The sequence below is a fragment of the Dipodomys merriami genome, unplaced genomic scaffold (assembly GCF_024711535.1).
Source record: "Dipodomys merriami isolate MVZ:Mamm:240054 unplaced genomic scaffold, mDipMer1.0.p SCAF_44, whole genome shotgun sequence".
NCBI lineage: Eukaryota > Metazoa > Chordata > Mammalia > Rodentia > Heteromyidae > Dipodomys > Dipodomys merriami.
The window spans coordinates 12218588-12243499 of record NW_027206002.1 but is presented as its reverse complement, the minus strand read 5'-3'; the positions used below and the strand labels follow the sequence as shown (position 1 = coordinate 12243499).

Sequence of the window (24912 nt, the reverse complement as noted above, 5' to 3'; positions counted from 1 at the left end):
CAGCAGAGACAGTTGCGGGGCGCCACGGGGTCTTCTGAAATCCGCAGCTTCGTTGTCTGCAAGTGGATGTGAGCACCTGTGCATGCAGCACCCAAATCTTTCTTTCTTTTCCCTGCCATTCCTGGGGCTTGAACTCAGGGCCTGGGCGCTCTCCCTGAGCTGCTTTTTGCTCAAGGCGAGCGCTCTACCACTGGAGCCACGGCGCCACTTCTGGCTTTTTCTGTGTACGTGGTGCTGAGGAATCGCACGCAGGGCTTCGTGCGTGCTAGGCCAGCGCTCTGCCACTGAGTTGGCAGTTTCCAATGCCTGCTTCTCACCGCTGGGTTCACCTGGTCCCACTTGCCTTCTGTGGCAAATCATGCTTTGTTCTCCCCACGGTATAGCAGGAAAGTGAGGCTCTGAGCGGGGTCAGCACAGGGTTACAGAGCCGGCAGGCTGGCCGGGTCCAGCTCAGGCTGCAGGTGACCACCTCCCGTCCATCTCCTCTGAAGCCCTCTCCAAAATGGAGACTTGGCACCTGTCACCACGAACAGGGGCTGGGTTCTGATTCCATCCAGAGCTCTGAAGCCGTCCCCCCTCCCTCCCCCAACCCTCTGCTTTCATGCAGAGGAACGCTGGGCACCTGCACCGGGCTGGGGGCGGGGGGGTGGAGGGGAGAATCAGCCAGAGCTGCCAGCAGGGCGGCTCTGGGAAGCACCGAGGGGCTGAGCCGGGCCCAGACTGCGGCCTCCTGACCTGTGCCTCCTGTGCCCCAGGACCCTTCACGGCAACGACATCTCCAGCGTCCCCGAAGGCTCCTTCAACGACCTGACGTCCCTGTCCCACCTGTGAGTAGCCCCCACCCCTCCTGTGCGCACGGGTACCCAAGGGCAAAAATGCTCACGTCCTTTATGCAAAACAGCCTGATTTGCATACGCCCCACCCATCTTCAACCATATAAATGCTGCGGAGATGGTTGCTTTACGGCCTGGATTAGGGAAGAAAGCCAGTCTCTACCTGAGGGGCCTGGCCACGACTCTTTCTCTTACTTTTGGCCCTCAGTTGGTTGCATCTGCCCAGGTAGAACCTGCAGGGCAGAAGGATTTTCTACTGCTAGATTTTTGACAGATCTTGAGTTTGTAACACACACACACACACACACACACACACACACACACACATACACACTTACTTCAGTTCATGCATCCTCTCTATATATATATGTTTATATGCACATACATATACTTGATAACATGTTATCATTCTAACAAGTATTATGTACAGTGATATTTGTAATAGGAAACTGCATCATAAACGTGACAAAAGAATAGAATTTTTAGCTGGGTGCCGGTGGCTCACATCTGTCATCCTAGCTGCTCAGGAAGCTGAGATCTGAGGATCACGGTTCAAAGCCAGCCTGGGCCAGAAAGTCCGTGAAACTCTGATCTCCAATAAACTACTCAGAAAAAAACAGAAGTGGAGCTGTGGCTCAAGTGGTAGAGCACTCACCTTGAGCACAAAGAGGCTCAGAGACAGCAGCGCCCAGGCCCTGCGTTCAAGCCCCAGGATCAGAAAAAAAAAAAAGTATCATTTAAAAAAAAATAAATTCTAGAATGTTCTTCCTAATACCACTTGGACCGCACCTAAGAGCTCCCTCCACGTCTCCCACCCTCCCGCCCACCCCTGCCCTGGGTCTCCAGGTCGAGTGACTTGAGGCTGCTCCCTAGGTTCAGACCGCAGAGCAAAGCCTGAGAGGTGGCGGACTCGGTGGGGTTGGGAATTCGGCTTCTCCTACGGGCGCCAGGTGGGACCCCACCCCAGCCAGCCCCAGCATGCAGATTCTGCCCGTGGGCGGGCCTCACACCCCCTTCTGCCTCCTAGGGCGCTGGGAACAAACCCTCTGCACTGTGACTGCAGCCTGGCCTGGCTCTCGGAGTGGGTGAAGGCCGGATACAAAGAGCCCGGCATCGCCCGCTGCAGCAGCCCCGAGTCCATGGCCGACCGACTCCTGCTCACCACGCCCACCCACCGCTTCCAGTGCAGGGGTAAGTGCTGCCGCTTCCCCCCTGGAGGGTGGGGGTCGGGGGGCCTGCTCTGCCCCCCGAGTCACGCAAGCCCTCCTGCACTGTGCACGCACTACCACACGCTCTGCATCTGAACCTCCAGGGTCACAGATCCCTCAGCATCCAGGGGAGACTGGACCCCAGGGGTACCAAAGCCCCCCTTACTGGGTGTCAGATTTCCTCAAAAACTGCTATGGTAGGACCTACTGGGATGCAAACGCGGGATAACATGTTGCTGTCCTATGCTGTTTGGGGCGTGATGAGCAAAAGTCGAGGCCCTGCGTTTGGCTGGGACTCTGTGACTGCTTCCTGTGGTGGGTTGAACCTGCACACATGAGCCCCCCGTCCTGGGACAGACTGCGGTCTGACCTCAGGGCCTCTCAGCCAGCCCTGGTTATTCCACGGTGGTTCTGTCGTCTGCATCCCCAGCGCCCGGGGTGACAGATGCATGGCGGTGTGGCCTTGGTGGTTGCCGGGTGAGCTCACTCACTTGTTGTGGCCCTCCCGATGCTGGCCTAGAGCAGCTGGGGGTCCCGGCGTGAGCCACTGTGCCGGATCAAGAACATACACTCCCAGCGCACATCATCTCCCCGTGATGGTACCACGTCAGACTCCATGCTCCTCATCTTTATGCGCAGACTTCGTGTCCTCTGAGTGCCTTGTTTTCTTTATTGGTGCACATGAGTTATACGGGGGAGGATTCGGTTGTGACATTTCCACGCACTTACGCAGCCAAGTCCCTTCTGCCTTCCTAAAACAATTTCAGCTAGTTTCACCGCTCTATTTTTTTTTCTTTTTTTGGCCAGTCACAGGACTTGAACTCAGGGCCCGGGCTGTTCTTGAGCTGCTTTTTGCTCAAGGCCAGCGCTCTAGCCCTTGAGCCACAGCGCCACTTCCGGTTTTTTCTGTGTATGTGGTGCTGAGGAGTCGCACCCAGGGCTTCATGCATGCTGGGCGAGCGCTCCACCACGGAGCCACCTTCCCAGCCCCTCTTGTTGCTTTGGTTTTTGTCGCTTTGTGTTTGGACTGTTCGAGCTAGGACCCGTTAAAGTCCTGCGATGCAGTTCACCTGGACACGGGGGGCCCTGGTTGGTCACAGCTGGCCACAGCACAGACACCCCGCCCGGCGACAAAGCTCCGTGATGGGGAGGGGAGGTGGGGCCTCCCCTCCACCCTCCTGCTGAAGAAAGCCAGCGGGAGACCCTTGACCCCATCCTGGGGGGGGAGGCCCCCAAACACCATCCCAGCATCGCCCCTGGGCAGCTTCCTGATCTGGGGAGCCGCACTGCAGGGAGGACTTCCTTGTGTCTCTGGCCTTAGCCCAGCCCACGTAAGATCCCTGTAGAGCCCCGGCCCAGCTTCCCAGAACGTGAAGATACACCCAGGGTTCCTCATTATGGTGCATTGTTCACAGATTAGCACCCAAATTGGATCAGGCTAATTCCTGTAACTGATGTCACTGTGGAGAGCTTCTGGGAAGCATCCCGCTGTGACTCACGCTGGCTGGACGCTGGACAGTGGCTGGCTGACTGGGACTCCAGCCAGACAGAGCCAGCCGCCCTGGGGCACGGGCGTGGGGAGTGGCAGCGAGGGGAGGGAGGGAGGGAGGCAGGGAGGGAGGGAGGGAGGGAGGGAGGGAGGGAGGAAGGAAGGGAGGGAGGGAGGGCGGGAGGGAGGGAGGGCGGTGGGCAGCACCCCCCTCCCGGGGGGCCTGCCCCTGACACCCTGCTCCGCCGCCCAGGGCCAGCAGACGTCAGCATCGCGGCCAAGTGTAACGCCTGCCTCTCGGGCCCGTGCAAGAGCAACGGCACGTGCCGCCCGGACCCCGTGGAGCATTTCCGCTGCGCCTGCCCCCCCAGCCACAAGGTACGGCATCCAGCGTCTTCTCTGTCTCGGCCTCGGGGCGGGGAGGCTGGGCCGACGATGGCCGTGCCCAGGGCGGCCTGGGCAACTCCGTGTCCCAGTTCCTTTACTCTCCTCCATGCCAGTCAGAGGGCATCCCACATCCCCCCACCCCCTGCGTCCCGGCAAGGATGCGCTGGGGCCTGGGAGGAAACGCTACCTTTGTGTTTTCTCGGTGGGACCGGGGGAGATGACACCCCCAAAGCCAGAATGTTGGGGCGCCCTTGGATGAAGGCACCCCCCGACCCCTGCCTCAACCCCCCACCCCCAAGTCCTGTCTGGAGGAGTTGCTTGCAGCATGAGAGGCCCTGAGGAAAGCAGGGTCTGCAGGCCAGCCCCCCCCCACCAGCTCACCACCTCGGCCAGCAAGGGCATGAGACCCAGTCTACCCACATGTCATGGGGTGTGGACACAGGGCCGGGCACTGTCCCTGAGCCGTTGTGCATGGGTGGTGCTAGACAGACAGACAGACAGGCAGATGGACAAAGTCAGGTGGGCCTTTTCTGTGTGGTGTGAGGCCAGCACCAGTGTTTCGGAACATTCTGGATTTTGGATTTGGGCATTGGGGGTTCTCAGTTATTATTCCCTGAGGCCCGTGGGGCTGGGGAGGGGGGTGCACAGAGGCCAGGCCTGTCCCTCGGCCCAGCCCGCCTGCCTACTGCCAGCTGCTTCCCAGCTCCAGCGACCCCATGGGCAGAGCCTGACCTCACCCGCCCAGCCGCCCGCAGCCTGAGCTCACTGCACAATGAGAACAAGCCAGTGGCTCCGCCCCCCCCCTCTGGGTCTGCTGGTTGCCCCAGGACCTTTGTCCACCCTCCTCTGCTGGGTGCTGAGTTCACCCTAGCAAAGGTCAGGAAGCTTCACCTTCAGCCGACGGAGAGGAGATGCATCCGGAACGCTCCAGGACAGAGGAGGGCGTGGTGACGCTGGCGTCACAGCCCCTGGGCTCCATCCCCTCGCCTTCTCCCTGGAGGAGGCTGGGAGCTCCCAGGGCCCCGTGGGTCCCTCCCCAGACCCCTGTCCCTCTCGCATCCCCCAGGGCAAGGACTGCGCCGTGCCCGTCAACCCCTGTGCCCAGGACCCCTGCCAGCACGGCGGCACCTGCCACCTCAGCGAGGTCCACCGGGAAGGGTTCAGGTAGGCGCTCGGGCCGCCGCTCACCCAGGCTGTTACCCCACCCCGCCCACCCCGTGCAGAGGAAACAGGCAGCAAGGGGGGGAACATCCTTTGCCCAGAGTCACCCAGCCAGTGGGATGGCCGGGACCGGCCTCCAGAAGCCAGCGGCACAGACCGCTGCACAGACATGAGCCATTCCAGAAGCCACCTCCAGCTGGGGGGGAAGCGGGGAGGGCCTTCCGGAATGAGGTGACAGGAGGCTAGAGTGGGAAGACCCAGGGAACCGTTTCTTGGTGTGTCCCCGAGAAACACCAGACTAACCGACTGCCCCAACTGCTCTCTCCACCCTTCCAACCCGCCTCTCCGGGCGCCTGGCTCCCCGCCCTCCCCACAGCTGCTCCTGTCCCCTGGGTTTTGAGGGGCATCGGTGCGAGGTCAACCCGGACGACTGTGAGGACAATGACTGCGAGAACAACGCCACCTGCGTGGACGGCATCAACAACTACGCGTGCGTGTGCCCGCCCAACTACACGGGTCAGTACGCCCGCCTCCCCGCCCGCCCACCCCGGCCCGGTGTGCGCCCGCCTCCCGGCACGGCCGGCACATGCCAGACAGCCCCGGTCCCCAGCCATCCTGTGCCCTGAAGGACAGGAGGATCCATGGCTGCAGTCTCATGTCCACACCCACCTGTCCCCCGCTATCCACCCCCTCGTCCCCCGACACCTGACTTCTCTTCCCCGTGCCCGCCAGGCGAGCTGTGTGACGAGGTGATCAACCACTGCGTGCCCGGGATGAACCCGTGCCAGCACGAGGCCAAGTGCGTGTCCCTGGACAAGGGGTTCCGGTAAGGCCAGGCTGCGCGGCCCCGCGCGGCTCACCGACTGGGTCCCCACCAGTCTGGGGTTGAGGCTCTGAGTGGGCCACCCCCTCCCTGCCTCCCTCCCTCCCTTTCTTCCCCTCTCCCTCTCTCCTGCTATGCGTTTCTCTGTTTCTGCCTCCTTCGTGTTCTGATCTTCTCAGTATGTTTCCCTTTGCTCACACCTCTGTCTCTGGTGAGTTTTCTCTTTCTCTAGGTTTCTGCCAAGAGACAGAGATCATGGAAGGATGGATGGATGGATGGATGGATGGATGGATGGATGGATGGGTAGGTGGATGGATGGATGGTGGCTGGGTAGATGGGTGGGTAGATGATAGGTGGAGTCAGTGGATGGACTGATTGATGGATGGATGAGTGATGGATTAGTGGGTGGGTGGATGGATGAGTGGGTAGATGGATGGATGTGTGATAGATGGATATCTGACTTGATGGGTGGATGGATGGATGGATGGATGGGTGGGTGGATAGATAGATTGGTGGATGAGTAGAGAGATGGGTGGGTGAATGGATAATGGATGTATGGATGGATGGGTGGATGGGTGGATGGGTAGGGAGATAGGTGGGTGGATGGATAATGGATGTGTGGGTGGATGGGTGGATGGGTGGATGGGTGGATGGGTAGGGAGATAGGTGGGTGGATGGATAATGGATGTGTGGATAAATGGACAGATAGATGATAGATGGATGGTGGCTGGGTAGATGGGTGGGCAGATAGATGGATGAGGGATGGGTGGGTGGTAGATGGGTAGGTAGATGGATGGATGAATAATAGCTGGGGGTCAATGGATGGACTGATCAGTGGATGGATGATGCATAGATAGATAGATCAATGGATGATGGACTGCCTGCGTGGATGGATGGACGGTTGGGTGTATGGATGCATGATGGGTGAGTGGATCGATAGCTGGATGGATGATGGATGGGTGAGTGGATCGATAGCTGGATGGATGATGGGTGGGTGGGTGGATGAGTGGGTGGCTGGATGGATGGATGATGGATAGATGAATGGATGGGTGGATGGGTGGATGGATGAGTTAGTAGATGAATGGATGGGTGGATGGGTGGGTGGATGGATGGATGATTAGTAGATGAATGGATGAATGATGGATGAGTTAGTGGATGGATGGATGGATGGGTGCATTATGGATGTGTGAATGGATGATGTATGTGTGGATGGATGCATGGGTGGATAGATTTCCCCTTTCTTCTTTTTCCCTCTGCCCTCCTCCTCTCCCCTCTCTCCTCCTCCCTCTATCAGCCCATCTCCTGACTAAAGCTAGAGAAGCAGAGCCATTCCGGGAGAGGCCGTCTAAAGTGTCTGGTTACTGCCCGCCCAGGTTCCCAGGCCCACAGCAGGGCTGCCAGGGGGTGGGCCTGCCGGAGGGAGGAGGGGACAGGAAAGAGCTAAAGGCTGCCCAGCCATGGTGGAGAGGCAGCGGCTTCTGGGGCATGCGTGTGCGGGTCTGAGGTGGGGGGGGGGCGTGAGAGAGTCTGAGACCCAAAGGGCAGGTCAGAGGCTCAGCAGAGGACCCGGCCTGGGCTGTGCTACAGCGTCGTTAAGGAGGATGCCAGCCAGCCAGAGAGCTCAGAGCACCGCCTTCCAACGCCTCCTCCTGCTGGGGCATGGACCTTGACCTCTGGGGACAAAGGCTGGGATTGTTAGTGACATGCAGGAGGGGTCCAACCCATCAGGACCTGGGGGAGGGGCCTGGGAAGGGGAGGGGTGCAGGCCCTGAGCCACCCCACCTTCCAGGTGCGACTGTGTGCCCGGCTACAGCGGGAAACTCTGCGAGACGGACGACGACGACTGTGTGGCTCACAAGTGCCGGCACGGGGCCCAGTGTGTGGACGCGGTGGACGGTTACTCCTGCCTGTGCCCCCAGGGCTTCAGGTAGGAGGGGGAGGAGGCAGCCTGGCACCAAGTGGACACAGTGGTGGAGGCAGGCAGGGACCTGCCTGTGGGCGGGGCTGTGCCTGAGGGGCGGGGCTATGCCTGAGGGGCGGGGCCCAGCTCGCGGGCAGAGCTGGCTGGCAGGACGCTGATTGAGAGTGGGAGGGGCCTACTGTGGGTTGGTGCTCCTTACGTGCAATGGGATGCAAACGATGCAGATTGACCTTGGGCAAAGGCTGACTGCACGTTTCCAAGGCCAGTCTGTTCCAGAGCCCACTGACTGGATGAGTCCCTGAGACTCCATCCAAAAACCAGACTGGAACCGTGGCTCAAGCGGTAGAGCACCGGCCTAACAAGCAGAGCCAGCGTGAGCCCCAGACACTCCCGGAATTCCCAGAAGGGGCAGAGCAGGCAGAGACTTAGAGGAAGAGGACTGGCACCGGTGTCAGCTGCGGGGCTGCCCACCGCGCGCATGGGACCGAGGTTTCTTAGGAATAACGGATGCCTCCTCTTCTCGCCCGCCCCTTCTCCCTCACCCCACGCCCGGCCCCTCCCTCCAGCGGGCTGCGGTGCGAGCACCCCCCGCCCATGGTCCTGCTGCAGACCAGCCCCTGCGACCAGCACGAGTGCGAGAACGGCGCCCAGTGCATCGTGGTGCAGCAGGAGCCCACCTGCCGCTGCCCGTCCGGCTTCGCGGGCCCCCGCTGCGAGAAGCTCATCACCGTCAACTTCCTGGGCAAGGACTCCTACGTGGAGCTGGCCACCGCCAAGGTCCGGCCCCAGGCCAACATCTCCCTGCAGGTGGGCGTCCCCGCCCTGCCCTGCCTGCCCTGGGAAGGACCCCAAGCCCTGGCTGTGCTGAGCCCAGCCTGGGCGCCCCGAGTCATGGCATCTCCCCCCTCACGTCCCCCTAAGCACCTCAAGCCTGGCCAGGCAGTCCGTGAGCACCGTGGACGCGTATATGTAGTAGGTGCTCACTGAGGGCCCGGTGAGCACTGACTGCCAGCCCGGCCGCTGTCCCCGGCAGGTGGCCACCGATAAGGACAATGGGATCCTCCTCTACAAGGGCGACAATGACCCGCTGGCCCTGGAGCTGTACCAGGGCCACGTGAGGCTGGTGTACGACAGCCTGAGCGCCCCGCCCACCACGGTGTACAGGTGAGGAGCGGGAGGGGAGCGGGAGGGGAGCGGGAGGGGAGCGGGGAGGGGAGCGGGAGGGGAGCGGGAGGGGAGCGGGGAGGGGAGCGGGAGGGGAGCAGGGAGGGGAGCGGGAGGGGAGCGGGAGGGGAGCGGGGAGGGGAGCGGGGAGGGGAGGCCCTGGCCTCAGCCAAGCACTGGCTCCTGCGGGGCTCTGTCGCCATCTACTGGTCAGGGTCAGCACCCAGGTGGGGGGCGGTGGCAGTGGGGGGAGGGGGGCAGCACAGGGCCTGAGGAGGAGACACCAGTTCAAGGCCGACCCCCCCTGTAAGGCTGCGGCTCATGTCCAAGTGGAGTCACTGTGCTGTGTGTGTGTATGTGTGTGTATGTGTGTGCGTGTGTGCATGTACGTGTGTGTGCTCTGTGTGCACGCGAGCACGTGTGTGTGCGCTCTTTGTGTGCGTGTGTGTGCATGTGTGTGCGTGTCTGTACTCTGTATGCTCTGTGTGCGTGTGTGTACTCTGCGTGTATGTGTGCGTGTGTGTGCACGTGTGTGCACGTGTGTATATGTGCGTGTGTGTGCTCTGTGCATTGTGCATGTGTGTGCATGTGTGTGCATGTGCGTGTGCGTGTGTGGCGTCCAGCTGAAAGGGGCTGCGCACGGGCGCACTGGGTGGGAGGCATTCTCGGTGTTGCAGTGGTAAGCCGGTGACGCCCCCTCTCCTGCCCAGCGTGGAGACGGTGAACGACGGGCAGTTCCACAGCGTGGAGCTGGTGATGCTGAACCAGACCCTGAACCTGGTGGTGGACAAGGGCGCCCCCAAGAGCCTGGGGAAGCTGCAGAAGGGGCCGGCGGTGGGCGCCAACAGCGCCCTCTACCTGGGAGGTAACGGTCCGCGCAGCCCTGCACCTGCTGCTGCTGCTGCTGAGGGGGGGGAGGTGGGGAGGGGAGGACTCCGGGCTCCACCTGGTAACCAGGAGACGACCCTGCGAAAGTGTGGGCCCGGTGGGCAGGGTCACCGTGCAGGGGCGGGGCAGGGCGGGCTGGTCACTGAGGGGCGGGGCAGAGTGGGCTGGTCACTGAGGGGCGGGGCAGGGCGGGCTGGTCACTGAGGGGCGGGGCAGGGCAGGCTGGTCACTGAGGGGCGGGGCGGGGTGGGCTGGTCACTGAGGGGCAGGGCAGGGCGGGCTGGTCACTGAGCAGGGGCAGGGCAGGGCGGGCTGGTCACTGAGGGGCGGGGCAGGCTGGTCACTGAGCAGGGGCAGGGCAGGGTGGGCTGGTCACTGAGCAGGGGCGGGGCAGGGCGGGCTGGTCACTGAGCAGGGGTGGGGCAGGGCGGGCTGGTCACTGAGGGGCGGGGCAGGGCGGGCTGGTCACTGAGGGGCGGGGCAGGGCGGGCTGGTCACTGAGGGGCGGGGCAGGCTGGTCACTGAGCAGGGGCAGGGCAGGGTGGGCTGGTCACTGAGCAGGGGCGGGGCAGGGCGGGCTGGTCACTGAGCAGGGGTGGGGCAGGGCGGGCTGGTCACTGAGGGGCGGGGCAGGGCGGGCTGGTCACTGAGGGGCGGGGCAGAGTGGGCTGGTCACTGAGGGGCGGGGCAGGGCGGGCTGGTCACTGAGCAGGGGCGGGGAGGGGCGGGCCGGGTCACCCCTCCGCGTCCCCCCAGGCATCCCCACCTCCACGGGGCTGTCGGCCCTGCGCCAGGGCGCGGAGCGGCCGCGCGACGGCTTCCACGGCTGCATCCACGAGGTGCGCATCAACAACGAGCTGCAGGACTTCAAGGCGCTCCCGCCGCAGGCCCCCGGCGTCTCCCCCGGCTGCAAGTCCTGCTCCGTGTGCCGCCACGGCCTGTGCCGCGCGCTGGACGGCGACAGCGTGCTGTGCGAGTGCCACCCGGGCTGGGCCGGCCCGCTGTGCGACCAGGAGGCCCGCGACCCCTGCCAGCGCCACAGGTCCGCCCCACCCCGCCCTCCTCCCCGCCCTCCCCGCCCTCCTCCCTTCCTCCCCTCCTCCCCGCCCTCCTCCCCTCCTCCTTCCTCCTCCCTCCTCCTCCCTCCTCTTCCCTCCTCCCTCTTCCTCTTTCCTCCTCCCCCTCCTTCTCCTCCCTCCTCCCTCCTCCCCCATCCTGCTCCTTCCTTCTCCTCCTCCTTTCCCCGCTCTCCTTCCTTCTTCCCCTCCTTCCCCTCCTCCTCCCTCTCCTCTCCCCCTCCCCCTCCTCCCTTCCTCTCCTCTCCCTTCCTCTCCTCTCCCTTCCTCTCCTCTCCCTCCTTCCCCTCCTGACTCTCCTCCTCCTGTCTGCCCCCCAGCTGCCTCCATGGCCAGTGTGTGGCCGCTGGCCGCTCCTACGTGTGCAAGTGCGCGGAGGGCTACGGGGGGCCTCTGTGTGACCGCAAGAACAGCTCGGCCAGCGCCTGCTCTGCGCTCACCTGCCACCACGGGCAGTGCCACGTCTCCAGCCACGGGGAGCCGCGCTGCTTGTGCCAGCCCGGCTTCAGCGGGGAGCGCTGCCAGCAGGGTGAGGAGGGGTGAGGAGGGGTGGGGGAGGGAGGGGGAGGAGGGGTAGGGGAGGGTGGGGGAGGGAGGGGGAGGAGGGGCGGGGGGAGGGGAGGAGGGGAGAGGAGACAGGAGGGGTGGGGGAGGGAGGGGTGAGGAGGGTTGGGTGTGGGCGCTGGCTTGGACATCTAGAGATGAGGGCTAAGACTCCTGAAGCATAGACTTTCAGGATTTTGTAGGGCTCCTTCCCTGTCTTCTTCCGCCCCTCCCGTCTCCTGTCCTTGCCCAGCCCTCCCCAGCCCTCCGTCCTCTGTGTCCTGTGTCATGCGGTAAACAGAAAACCACTCCCCGGTCTGACCCATTCTCTTTATCGCCAAATCACCCCAGTTATTGAGGGTCTTTCTTTGTGTGCTTTTGTGGTAAACTCCAGAAAGGAAAGGTGGGGAGAAGGTGGACGGAGTGAGGGACAGTTGGTCTGATGGAAGAAAGGTGGATGAATATAGTTGGGCAAATGGGTGGGTGAGTGGATGGATGGATGGATGGATGGATGGACCAATGGATGATTGGTCTGATGGATGATTGAATGAGCGGGTGGAAGGTAAATAAATGGATGAACAGTTGTTCTGATGGATGAGTGAATGGAAGGTGGATGGATGGATGGATGGATGGATGGACTGATTGATGATGGATGGATGGATGGATGGATGGATGGATCAATAATGGATGGATGGATCGATGGATGGATTGATGATGGATGGTTGGGTGGATGGATAGATGGACCAATGGACAGGTGGTCTCATGGATGGATGAATGAATGAGTGGATGGAAGGTAAATGGATGGATAGTTGATCTGGCGGACAAATGGCTAGACCAATGGACAATTGGTCTGATGGATGAGTGAATGGAAGGTGGATGGATGGATGAGTGGACTGACAGTCCGATCAATGGTGGATAAGTGGATGGATGGATGGATGGATGGACGGATGGATGGACAGACAGTTGGTTTCATGGATGGGTGGGCGGATGGATGGAAGATGGGCGTGTAGATGGATGACTGGACCGGTGGATGGTGGGTCTGATGGAGGATGGACACAGTCCCCCGCCCCCCAGCCCTGACGCCCCGTCCAACCCCCGCAGAGAGCCCGTGTGTGGGCGAGGTGGTCCGCGAGGCGGTGCGGCGGCAGCGGGGCCAGGTGTGGTGCGCCACGGCGTCCCGGGTGCCGATGCTGGAGTGCCGGGGCCGCTGCGGGCGCCGCTGCTGCGGGCCGGTGCGCAGCAAGCGGCGCAAGTACGTGTTCCAGTGCCCGGACGGCGCGTCCTTCGTGGAGGAGGTGGAGAGACACCTGGAGTGCGGCTGCCGGCCCTGCTCCTGAGCCCGGCCCGGCCTCCCCGCGCACGCGCGTCCCCACGCAGGAGAGAGCCCCGCGGAGGAGGCGGAGGAGAAGAGAGTATTAAGTATATTGTAAAATAAACAAAAATAGAACTTATTTTTATTATGGAAAGTGACTGTTTTCATCTTTTATTATATAAACCCACCACGCCCTCTGTCTGTGTGCCAGCCAGTGCGCTGTCCCCGGTTTTGTGTTGTGCTGTGTATTTGCTGTGTTTCTATGAAGACGAGACAGACTAATAAAAAAAAAATGTTTAAAACAAAAGGATAAAAATAAAGGAATGGCAGCCTGGTGGGAAGGAGGCTCGGGCCCAGGCCCAGCCCTGCTCACTTGGGGAAGGGGAGGGGGCAGAGGGAGGGAGGGAGATAAGAAAAGGGGGGATGAGGAGGAGAGGGGAATGAGGGAGGAGCAGGAGGAGGAGGAGGAAGGGAAATGGAAGGGGAGGGGGTAAGGAGGGGGAGAGGAGGGGAGGAGGAGGAGGAGTTCCACATGGGGGAAGAGAGGAGGGGAAGGGGGGAAGGGGGAGGTGGTTGTGGAAGAGATTGTGGGGAGAAGGGAAGGGGGAGAGGGACGAGGAGGGGGGAGGAAGACAGGGTCTGACTCGGGGAGAAACGGGGCAGAGCTGAGCGGGGGGGGGGGCCTGGTTGAGGAAATAAGGACAAAATGGCCCCCAGATTCGGGGTGTCCTTGGGAGCTCAGCCCTGGAAGGGCTCCTGGGAGCTCCCCACCGTCCCCATCACCAACGCCACCAGCCCGACCCAGCGCGAAGCTGGGGAGCCCGCCCCCCCCCTGCGAAGTGTCTGGTAGCCCTCCCTGCCCCCCTCGGGCCCCAGACCCCTCTCCACCCATTCCCCGGGCTCGTCTGCTGTCTGTGCCGTTTTGCGCCTTTGGCTCAACCCTGACCTGAAGAAACGCTGAACGCAGGGCCGGCCATGAAAGCCATCCTCAGAGATGGTTCTGGAAGAGATGGGGTTGGGTCTCACCTCTGCTTGGGCGCCTAGGTTCTAGAGTAGGCAGGTCCCAGAGAGTTCAGTGTGTGTGTGTGTGTGTGTGTGTGTGTGTGTGTGTGTGTGTGTGTGTGTGTGTGTGTGTGTGTGTGTGTGTGTGTGTGTGTGTGTGCGCGCGCGCATACACGTGCATGCTCACACACATGCACAGACCGGGAAAGAGAGGAGGCGGGGTGGGCCCCATCTCAGACTCACCCCAAGGCTGCCAAAATGCTGTCCTTAGCAGCTCTGTGAAGTCTGCGCCCAAGCCTTTCCCGTGGCTTGCGGTGACCCCGAGCCTAACGCCATGACCAGGTAGAAGGAAGGCCCGAGTTCCTCCCTGGAGACAGGCCGGGCCAGGACCCCGTGTGCCCCCCCCCAGAACCCTTGTCTGACAACCAGAGCCCTCCCTTCCAGGTCCCTTCTCTGTGTTGTGCTCTGTGGAGAGCCCCAGGTTCAAATCCCCGCTTGGAGTCTCAACGGTGTGGTTTCCCCTTGGTCATCCGGCCGCCGCTGGTTCCCATCGCTGCCTCCAATATGGAAACTTCTGGAATAGCAAGGCTGTCCCGGGGACACTGGGTGAACATGGATGCCTCCATTCCAACCAGGGTGGCATCTGACGCCTTCATCCCCGGCTAAGGAGGCCAAGGCCCCGAGCCCCTCCTGAGCTCACGGGCACACGCCCCGCCAGGGATCCGGAGACCCTCGCACACCCACCACACCAGCCCACCGCCACGCCAGCTCCCAGGTCCCGTCCGAGGAGACTCAAGACCAGGAGGCAAGCCTGTCTGCAGAATAAATGTCCTCATGAGAGAACCAGAGCACGGCCCACGGCCCCAGGACAGAAGCCAGCCGTCCCCCCCATGGACGTCCTCTTCCCCCCACTTGCGAATTTACCCCCGCCAAAGCCCTCTCTCAACGTGGAGAAGAGAGGAAGGAGAGGGGAGGATGGGAGGAAGAGGAGGATTCTCCCACCAGAAGCGTTACCTTTATCCCTCTCCCCTTCGCCCAGCCTGGGGAAAGGGGAGTCTGTGTTTGTGTCAGTTTCTTCACCAGCCCTTTATTTCTCAATATGGAGAAATCTGGCTTCTGTCCTCCCCTGCCCCGCCCCCCCCACCTCCATCCCCTACCCCCACCCCCACCCCCGCACTCTGATCTTTCTTTCTTTCTTTTCTGGGGCCTGAGCTCAGGGCCCTGGCGCTGTCCCTGAGCCTCTCAGGGCTCAAGGCTAGCGCTCTACCGTTGAGCCACACAGCACCCCTTGAAGCTTTTTTCTGTGTGTGTGTGGCACTGAGGAATGGAGCCCAGGGCTTCGTGCGGGCTACGCAGCGCTCTTCCCTGAGCCACCTTCCCAGTCCCTAGGAAGTCGTCTTCAGAGCTAGCTGACGAGCTCTCCAGCTCCCGTTCTTCCTTTGTCCGTTAGCACTGGTCCTGGCCACGTCGGCCTCACTCCCCAGGAGAGCCCCACGCGGGTGGGACGGCCGTGGACGGGAAGGGTCCTCAGATCCACGATTCCAGCACCTGTCACCCCCACCCCTCCCTCCATGATGACAGTCCAAATGAGGAGACACCTGGTCCTGATCACTTACACGCTCAGCCTGAGGACAAGGAAGCGTCAGCCCGGACGGGGACAGTTCTGGGAAAGAGGAGAGCCTAAGGGTGAGGCACGGCCAGACACCCCCAGGACAGGGAACAGACGGACGTCAGGGCCCGGAGTGTGCTCAGGGTGTGCGCCTAGCTCACACACGGACACGTCAGCGCTCCACAGGCTGTGAGCCCTGGCACCCTTCCAACCCTCCTCCCCCCCCCCCCCAACACACATCTCCAGCTAAGGCCCTGGGGAAAGCTGGGGTGCTGGGTTCGTGAGGTGAACTGGCAAGGGGTAGGTATGGCCCAGGGTCACGTGTGTCCAGGCCCTTTCTTGTGCTTGGTGGCACACAGCTATCATCCCAGCCTTCCCAGAAGTAGGGGAGCGGGGAACCTTGAGCCTAGACCAAAACAAACAAACAAAAAAAAAAGATCAAGAGCCTGTCTGAAACACAAATGAGAGCAAACGGGCTGGGGAGGTGGGTCAAGTGGCACAGCACCTGCCCTGAGTTCAAAACTCAGTTCTGCAATCAGCCAGTCAATCAATCGATAAAATGGTTTGGGATTCCGTTCGTGGTCAGAGTCTGACTGCCACCACCAAACCTTCCCCATCAGCCTCAGCCCCCAGGCCCACCCAAAACACTTGTGGAAAAACAAAATAGGCCCAGCGCTGAGCTCCTAGTTCCTAATCCCAGTTAATCAGGAAGCTGAGAGCTGAGGATCATAGTTTGAAGCCAGCCGGGGCTAGAAAGGCCCTGAGACTCTTAATCTCCAATTAACCACCAAAGAGCCTGAAGTAGAACCAAGCCTCAAGTAATAGAGCCCAAAAGCTCTACAAGAACAATGCCCAGGCCCTGAGTTCAAACAGCTCCAGAACCAGCACAAAACAAAAATAAACGGCCCCATGAAATCAGTGCTTATGCCCAAGTTGACTGATTTGATGGGTGTCTGCTGACGGGGGGGGGGGGGGGGGAGGACATCTCAGGAAGCCATAGACAACCACAGGCCCCCCTGGGTACAGCGCTTGTCCAGGCCTCTTGTCCCAGTGCCCATGGCCGTCCCAGTAGAAACGGTGAATTAAAAGATTTCAGTGTCTCTTCCGGAGAAACGGGGCCAGGGCCGCGCCTCTTTCTCAGAGCCTCTGTCCCCCCCGGGCTGAGGGCCTCTCTTACTGGGCAAGTTTCTCAGAAGGAGGAAGAGCAGACAGGGGTGCGGTGCTCACTGGGAGGGAAGTCATAGCCCAGCCCACCTGGCCACCAAGGCTTGGGGGAGGGAGAAGGGGGGCCTAGCAAGGCCCTGGGGCCTCCAGAAGAGCCCCTCTCCCTGGCCCCCTTTCTCACCCATCAGGCTGGCTTGACCACACCTCCGCCAACACTGAGCTCGTGCTGAGATTTTTGCTCAGCTTTCTTGCTTTCTTCACTCCCTTTATTTTGCTCCCTAAAAAAATAAAAAACAGAACAGAACAGACAACAAGCTACTAGTACCTCCAGGCACCAGTGACTCACACCTGTCATCCTAGCTACTCAGGAGGCTGAGATCTGAGGATCCATCACAGCTTGAAGCCAAAGTTTAAGTCCCAATACCAGAAAGAGAGATTGAGAGATTGAGAGAGAGAGAGAGAGAGAGAGGAGAAAGGAGAGGAAGGTAGAGAAAGGAGAGCTCACGGATGCAGTGTGATGTACTGCGTGAGGCAGGCCTCCAGCCTGAATTTAGAGGCGGCTCGTGCAGTGGGTCAGGCCTCAGAGCAGAGCTGAGCACAAAGCAGGAAGACTGGCAGGACTTCCAAGAAGGCCAGCTTTCTGTGGGGCTTTGCCAAACGCAGGCTCTACCCGGGAAGAGAGGTGAGGAGCTCTGAGTGTGAAGAGGTGCTGATGTCTGTGTTTTTATTAGCGAGTGTTTTTCTGCCATTGGAAGGGGCTGAGGGTGATATGTCCATGCGTGTATGGGGCGTCCTTTGATCCAATTTCACTCTTTCTGGTGACACTGTCCAAGAAGAAATGCACTCAGTACCTGAGTTATGGGGTCATAACCCCTTCCCTACAACACCTTACAGTGACAACACAATTACATTGTAAAAATCTCACCACTTCTACTACTCTTCCTTGCGTCCCCACCTGCCCTGTTTTACAGTTTTAATTGGACAAGAGAGAAGGAGAAGTTGAGGCTGTATGTCCACATGTGCCTGGCTCTCTGCCTCTTCTTCATGGGGCTTGAACTCTGGGCCTGGACGCTGTCCCTCAGCTCTTCAGCTCAAGATGAGCATTCTACCACTTGAGCCACAGCGCCACTTCTGGCTTTTTCTGTATATGTGGTGCTGAGGAATCGAACCCAGGGCCTCATGCATGCAAGGCAAGCGCTCTACCCCTGAGCCACCTTCCCAGCCCATCAGCCCGTTCTTCTAACAGGGATACAATCATGTCACCACCGTAATGACCCCATCAAATCCTCTCATCCTAATTGCCTCTCAGGGCCCTCAACTCAAAACATAGGATCCTTCCCCATCTCCTACCTCTGAACACCAATAGCAGATGGCTGGAAGTGTCCAGCCATCTTCCAACCATCACAACTAGTTTCACACAGGGAAGAGAGGAGGAGGAGGAGGAGGAGGAGGAGGAGGAGGAAGAGGAGGAGGAGGAGGAGGAGGAGGAGGAGGAGGAGGAGGTGGAGGAGGAGGAGGAGGAAAGTTACTTCTCCATAAAGTGAGAATGGAAATCCTACAGATACCTTCCAACCACCCCCTGCCAAGAGCACAGTACCAGATGGGCTGGTGGGGTGTGCTTTTATCCCAGCACTGGGAAGTCTCAGACAAGGGGGTTCCCAGTTTGTGGCCAAGCCCGGGCTACAGCAAATAAAGTACAATCGAATCAAAAGCGGCCACGTAAGGCTATCGGGCCCAACAAGAGCGAGATTGTGATGCTCTGTTCTGTTCTGTCCCAGGGAGAACTGGGTAGAACTTAGATTCAAGTTCCAAGGTTTTCTTTCTTTTCTCTTCTCCCCAGCTGACCATCCCTGAGCTGCTGGGGGGACGGGGGGAGAGGGTGGCAAAAAAATAACAAGGAGACACCTGCAGCTGTGAACCATGGTGATCCTCACAGAGCAGGACTGTGTGTGCTCCGGGAAGGAGGTGAAGGACCTGGGTATGAAGGGACCACAAGAAGGGCTGGGAAGGTGGCTCAGTGGTAGAGTGCTCGCCTAGCATGCATGAGGCCCTGGGTTCCATTCCTCAGTACCACAGACACAGAAAAAGCCGGAAGTGGTGCTGTGGCTCAAGTGATGGAGGGCTACCCTCGAGCACAGAGAGGTTCAAGGACAGTGTCGAGGCCCTGAATTCAAGCCCCAGGACTGGCAGGAGGAGGAGAAGGAGGAGGCAGGCCAGGAAGAGAGCCAGGAAGTGGCCCAATGGGGACCCATTCCAGGATTACCCACTCTGCCAGGACAAGGCCCCAAGGAATGGCCACATACCGATGGCGATTCCCTGGAGATTGAAGCAGCTAAGCCTAGTACAGTGCCACATGGCTGTAGCCCCCGATACTCAGCAGAGGGGGCCGGGGACGGGGGTGGAGTGAGCTCAGGAGTTCAAGGCCAGCCTGAGCAATATAGTGAGACTCCACCTCACGAAAATAAACACTTACCCGCTTTTCACTCTTAGGCATAGTGTAAATGAGGCCTCGGATGCTTTTATAGTTCTGTGTCACGATCTAAGAGTAAATCATCAACCTGCCAGCTCAGGGGTATGTCTGTGCAACACACACACACACACACACACACACACACACACACACACACACAGAATAAATGCAAGCAATTGGCAGAAACTCTTTTATGACAAAGTGTCCAAAGTGGGAGGTGGGGTTCCTGCCGGTCCGTGTTAAACCAGCCTTTCCTCTCTCTCCTCCCTCCCCGCCGCCAGGCCTCTCCCGCAGCCCGGCCCAGAGCTCTTATCTTTACAATTCCCAGAGTAAACTTTCTCAGAGAGCAGTTCCAAACCTGCGCTGCTCTGCTCTGAGATCTTTGCTGAATGTCTGTTACTCTTTGGACAAAGTCCCAAGTCTTTAGCGCGGTTTACAAGACACTTTATGGTCTGGCGTCAACCCTCTAATTGCTTTGAACTGCTTTTAAAATGAAAATTCATGTTGGGCCCTGCAGGGGCTGGATCCGCAGGCCTCCCTGACTTACCTCCGCTGCTGGTCTCCCTCCCCGCCCACCCCCTACTGGCCGGCTGCCTCCCCCAACATGCCCCAGGCCTTTTGTACCTGCTTGTCCCTCTGCTCAAAACACCCAGCCCTGGGTTCTTTCCCCCAGGCTCCTCACACTTCCCAGGGGCGTCTTTGGGAAGAACAGTTTTCCCTACCACCCATCTGCTTCACACCCACCCAGCAGCCAGGCTCTGTGCTCACACCCATACTCCTAGCTACTGAGGAGGCTGAGATTGGAGGATCACAGTTCAAAGCCGGCCTGGGCAGGGAAGTCCAAGAGACTCTTATCCCCAATTAATCACCAAAGAGCTATACATGGAGCTGTGTATTAGCCATGAGTGCCAAGGCTCAGTGCATTGGCCAGGCCCTAAGTTCACATCCCAGCATCTGCGCACACGCGCACACGCACACACACACACACACACACACACACACACACACCCCACATACATTCACTCTCTCTTTCTCTCTTGCTATGTTTTCTTGTTATTTTGTGTGTGTGTGTGTGTGTGTGTCTGAGTTTTTTGTTGTTGTTTTGTTTTTTTTTCTTTGTGGTAGTTTTTTTTTTTTTTCACTAGCGCCCAACTTTGTTTATTTTTGTTTTTGTCTGTCGTGAGTCTTGAACTCTGGGCCTGGGCGCTGTCCCTCAGCTCTTCAGCTCAAGACTGAGCGTTCTACCACTTGAGCCACAGCACCACTTCTGGTTTTCTGAGTAGTTTATTGGAGATAAGAGTCTCACGGACTTTCCTGCTCGGGCTGGCTTTGAATCCTGATCCTCAGATCTCAGCCTCCTGAGTAGCTAGGATGATAGGCGTGAGCCACTGGGGCCGGCTTGTTTTTGTTTTCTTGAACTAGGGTTTAAACTCCAGAGCCCTGAACCTGTCGTGTGGAACTCCAGTTGAACCACACCTCCAACACAGTTTTTTGCTGGTTGATTGGAGTTGGGAGTCTAGCAAAGTGTGCTGTTTGGCCTCCAACCAAGCTCAATCCTCCAGACCTCAGTCTCCTGAGTGTCTGGGATGTGGGGCATGGTCCTCAGCGCCCGCCTTCCGCGTGATCACACGTGGTGGCCATCGGCCTCTTCTGCCTGCAGCCCTGGTGCCACGGTGGCTCCTGAAGCAGGGCCTGGCATGTGGCGGTGGGCAGAGGTGAGCTGTTGCTGGGCACAGGAAGAGTCACCTTGTGGATTTGGAATCCAAGGCGCAGGGAGGCTCGGGGACCTGCTGAGCTAACAGAGTGGAGGTGGAGGGGGTCACCTGTGATCCATCCGCTCAGGAGCCTGGGAGCGGAGGATGCAAGTTCGAAGCCAGCCTGGGGAGGGAAAGTCCCTGAGACTCTGCATCGCCAACGAGCTGCACACACCCCCCTTTAAAAAAAAAAAAAAAAAGCCAGAACAGAGCTGTGGCTCCAGTGGTAGAACACGAGCCTTGAGCTTTAAAAAGCTAAGGCACGGCGCCCCGGCCATGAGTTCAAGCCCCAGGACCAGCAAATACAATAACTAAATTCATTAATTAAAAATCAAAACACAAAGCAGATCAGCCGATCAGGGGTCTCGTCCTGAGCTGCTCACCCCTCACGGGGGTGCCCAGTGCTCCACCCGTCACCGGGGCTCCTGGCTGCGTCCACTGTGACGTCACCACACACACGCGCGCACACACACACGCGCACACACACTCACAAGCACACCAGGCTCATCCCTGCCCACTGTCTCCTGAGTTGAGGAACCGGCGGCGGACACCTAGGGCTGGGCACCTGAGTACACACGGAGCCAGCCCGAGGAAGGCCTCTCCCCGCCACACCGGGCCAGCCTCTGGCCTCCACGCCGCGTCATTCTGGCCTGTTCTTCACACCCGAGTCTACTATAACCAGACACACGGGTCGGCGTCCGGGCCCGGCACGCGGGCCGAGGGTAATTACAGTCGCCCACCCCTGCCGAAGTGTGACACCGGCTTCGAGGCCCGGATTCTCCCCCGCCCCACCCCCGTGAAGCAGTGACTCACACTGATCGCAGGTGCTCCTTGGCTTCTGTTGTATTAATGACAGGTTCTAGACATTTCCACATGGATGACAGCTTCCGGATTGCATCAGAGAGGCACCCGGGCCATCCATCCAATCGAACAACCTGTGAGCCCCGGTTGAGAACCAGACCCTGTGCAGGGCTGGGAACATCTGTGCAAGTTTGAATCCCAAGCTGGAAAGAGAGAGCAGGCCAGGAAACAGAGGAGAAAGGTGAGCAAATGGAGTACAACCAGGAAGGGACAGTTATACGCTAGGGACCAAAGAAGCCCAGAAAAGAAGATGTTTGGTTAATAAAAAGGGTTTTCAAGGCTGGGTTTTAAAGTAGGAGTAGGAGTTCACTAAGAACTCAAAAAGAGAGCCTTTCACTACAGAAGGGGACAAGTGCATCAAGTGGCATGTAATGGAGAGTCAGAAAAGACAAGAGAAGCAGCTACAGATTCCCACGGGAGTGTGCCTGACAGGTCCCACATCTGTGCCAAGACACCAGAGTCTATGTTGAAGGTGGTATAGCCCAGAGAGGCCCTGTCCTGAGACCCTCTAGCGTGCTAGGGAGAGGATGGGATTAAACCAGCCCCTGGGCAGGAAGGGCCTTGCAGTGTGTAAATGAGCTGCGAGTAGGCACTGGTGACTGCTGCCTGTAATCCCTGTAATCCTGGCCACTCGGGAGGCTGAAGATCTGAGGATCCCAATTCAGAGCCAGCCTGGGCAGGAAAGTCTGTGATTCTTGTCTCCAATGAACCACCAAAAAGCCAAAACTGGAGCCGTGGCTCCGGTGGTAGAACCCTAGCCTTAAGCACAAAAGCTCAAGGACAGCGTTCAGGACTTGAGTTCAAGCCCCAGGACTGGCACGAAAGGTGGGGGGGGGAGAGAGAAGAGGAGAGAGAAAATGGAGAGAGTAGAGACAGAGAGAGGAGAATGAGGGGAGAGAAGAGAGAGAGAAAACGAGAATGAGGGGAAAGAGAGAGCGAGCTGCAAAGCCCAGAGACAGGCACCCTTCCCTGTTGAGAAAGAAAATGCCCCAGAGAATTCAGACACACACACACACACACACACACACACACACACACACACACACACACACACACAGAGCCCAGTCACCCCAGCTGGGCCGGGAGGGGCATGTCATGAACTCTCCCAGTAAGCTGACTTTTAGGACCGAACCCAGGGACAGGAGCCGCACTGACAGAGCTGGGAGCTGGAGGAAGGGCCGTGACTTCCCACTGATTTATTCCCGGTGTCTTCAGGAAGTGCCACCACCCACCAAGGCCCCAAACTGGGGTCTGGGGAACCCTAAAACCTTCCTGCCACCCCTCTCCCTTCCCCACCCCTCTCCCTCTCCTCCTCCGGTTGTCTGGAGCCAAGGTTCGGTCTCTACCCAGCCCTCCCTAGCCGCCCAGCCTCCACCTCGCCGATCTGAACTGTGACCTGGAAGGCAGGGCCTTATCTTGGTCTGGACTTCTCAGAACATTGCCTGGGGCCTTGGGAGACCTCCATATGCAATTTGTTAATGACCTTTGGGGCTCTTTGTCTGTTTCTTTCGTACTGGGGCTGGTACCCTGGCCTGGTACTCTAAGCCCTGGAGACCAGTGTCACAGCTTTTTGCAGATTAGCTGGAGATTAAAGCGCCTGGAGATTTGTCTGCCAGGGCTGACTAGAAACTTTAATCCTCAGACCTAAACCTCCTAAGTAGCTAGGATTACAGGTGGGAGCCGATGTCTGGCTGAGGGTTAAAAAAAAAAACCTGTTTTTGTTTTTGTTTTGCTCCAGGAGGATTTTGGTTTTTTTGTAGTTTTGGTTTTCTTTGTTTTTCTTTTTTTGTTTTGTCAGTTGTTGGTCTTGAACTAAGGGGCCTGGGCGCTGTCCCTCAGCTCTTCAGCTCAATCCTAGCCCTCTACCACTTGAGCCACAGGGCCACTTCTAGTTATCTGGTGTTTTTTTTTTTTTTTTGGAGAGAAGAGTCTCACAGACTTTGCTGATCGGGCTGGCCTTGAACTGAGATCACTCAGATCTCAGCCTCCTGAGTAGCTAGGATGACAGGCGTGAGCCACGGGCGCCCGGCTCCCGGCATCCTTTATATACTGTCCACGTGTTCCCTTCCCATCCGCCATCATCCCTCACAGCCTGCTCTTGTTTAACAATTCTCTCCTTCTCCTAGGCCAAGCCTCCGGGCCTGGAACATAGTTCCAGCTTTGTTTGCGCTTGTCGGCATCCTGTGCTTGAACTGTCTCAGTGGTGTGAGGGTGGCGGAAGTGGGTGGTGGCTGAGGATTCAGGTCTCCGTGACGCTCTCTGAAGCGGGCTGGGGCTTGAGTCTGGGAAGCCCAGGGCTTATTGGGGCGTGTTCTTGGCCACCTCTCTGCAGTAGGACCCTGGGCTACGGCTTGACCTGAGACACAGCTTGATCGCGGTGTATGTGTGCGGGGTGTTTCTGACGTCAGACACAGCTTGATCGTGGTGTATGTGTGTGGGGTGTGTGTTTGACGTCAGACACACTTGATCGTGGTGTATGTGTGTGGGGTGTGCTTGACGTTAGACACAGCTTGATGGTGGTGTATGTGTGGGGGGGGGATGTGTCTGACGTCAGACACAGCTTGATCGTGGTGTATGTGTGGGGGGGGGATGTGTCTGACGTCAGACACAGCTTGATCGTGGTGTATGTGTGTGGGGTGTGTGCTTGATGTCAGACACGCTTGATCGTGGTGTATGTGTATGGGGTGTGTGTTTGACGTCAGACACAGCTTGATCGCGGTATATGTGTGTGGGGTGTGTGTTTGACGTCAGACACAGCTTGATCGCGGTGTATGTGTGCGGGGTGTCTGACGTCAGACACAGCTTGATCGTGGTGTATGTGTGTGGGGTGTGTGTCTGACGTCAGACACAGCTTGATCGTGGTGTATGTGTGTGGGGTGTGTGTCTGACGTCAGACACAGCTTGATCGTGGTGTATGTGTGTGGGGTGTGTGTCTGATGTCAGACACAGCTTGATCGTGGTGTATGTGTGTGGGGTGTGCTTGACGTCAGACACAGCTTGATCGTGGTGTATGTGTGGGGTGTGTGTCTGACGTCAGACACGCTTGATCATGGTGTATGTGTATGGGGTGTGTGCTTGATGTCAGACACGCTTGATCGCGGTGTATGTGTGTGGGGTGTGTGTTTGACGTCAGACACAGCTTGATCGTGGTGTATGTGTGTGGGGTGTGTTTGACATCAGACACAGCTTGATCGCGGTGTATGTGTGCGGGGTGTCTGACGTCAGACACAGCTTGATCGTGGTGTAT

General features: G+C 58.9%; 1 protein-coding gene across 1 annotated transcript in view; it reads left to right on the top strand.

Moving 5' to 3' along the window:
• Slit3 (slit guidance ligand 3) overlaps positions 1 to 13110 on the top strand; it is a 245361-nt gene extending 232251 nt beyond the window's left edge. The window contains exons 24-36 of the mRNA XM_069994000.1: positions 756 to 827; positions 1861 to 2024; positions 3784 to 3908; positions 4984 to 5081; positions 5455 to 5594; positions 5811 to 5904; positions 7691 to 7828; positions 8389 to 8629; positions 8856 to 8986; positions 9697 to 9851; positions 10631 to 10916; positions 11271 to 11479; positions 12595 to 13110. Coding sequence (XP_069850101.1) covers positions 756 to 827; positions 1861 to 2024; positions 3784 to 3908; positions 4984 to 5081; positions 5455 to 5594; positions 5811 to 5904; positions 7691 to 7828; positions 8389 to 8629; positions 8856 to 8986; positions 9697 to 9851; positions 10631 to 10916; positions 11271 to 11479; positions 12595 to 12830 — 2089 coding nt within the window. The 3' untranslated portion in view covers positions 12831 to 13110. The remainder of the gene's footprint in view (positions 1 to 755; positions 828 to 1860; positions 2025 to 3783; positions 3909 to 4983; positions 5082 to 5454; positions 5595 to 5810; positions 5905 to 7690; positions 7829 to 8388; positions 8630 to 8855; positions 8987 to 9696; positions 9852 to 10630; positions 10917 to 11270; positions 11480 to 12594) is intronic.
• The last annotated feature ends 11802 nt before the right edge of the window (positions 13111 to 24912 follow it).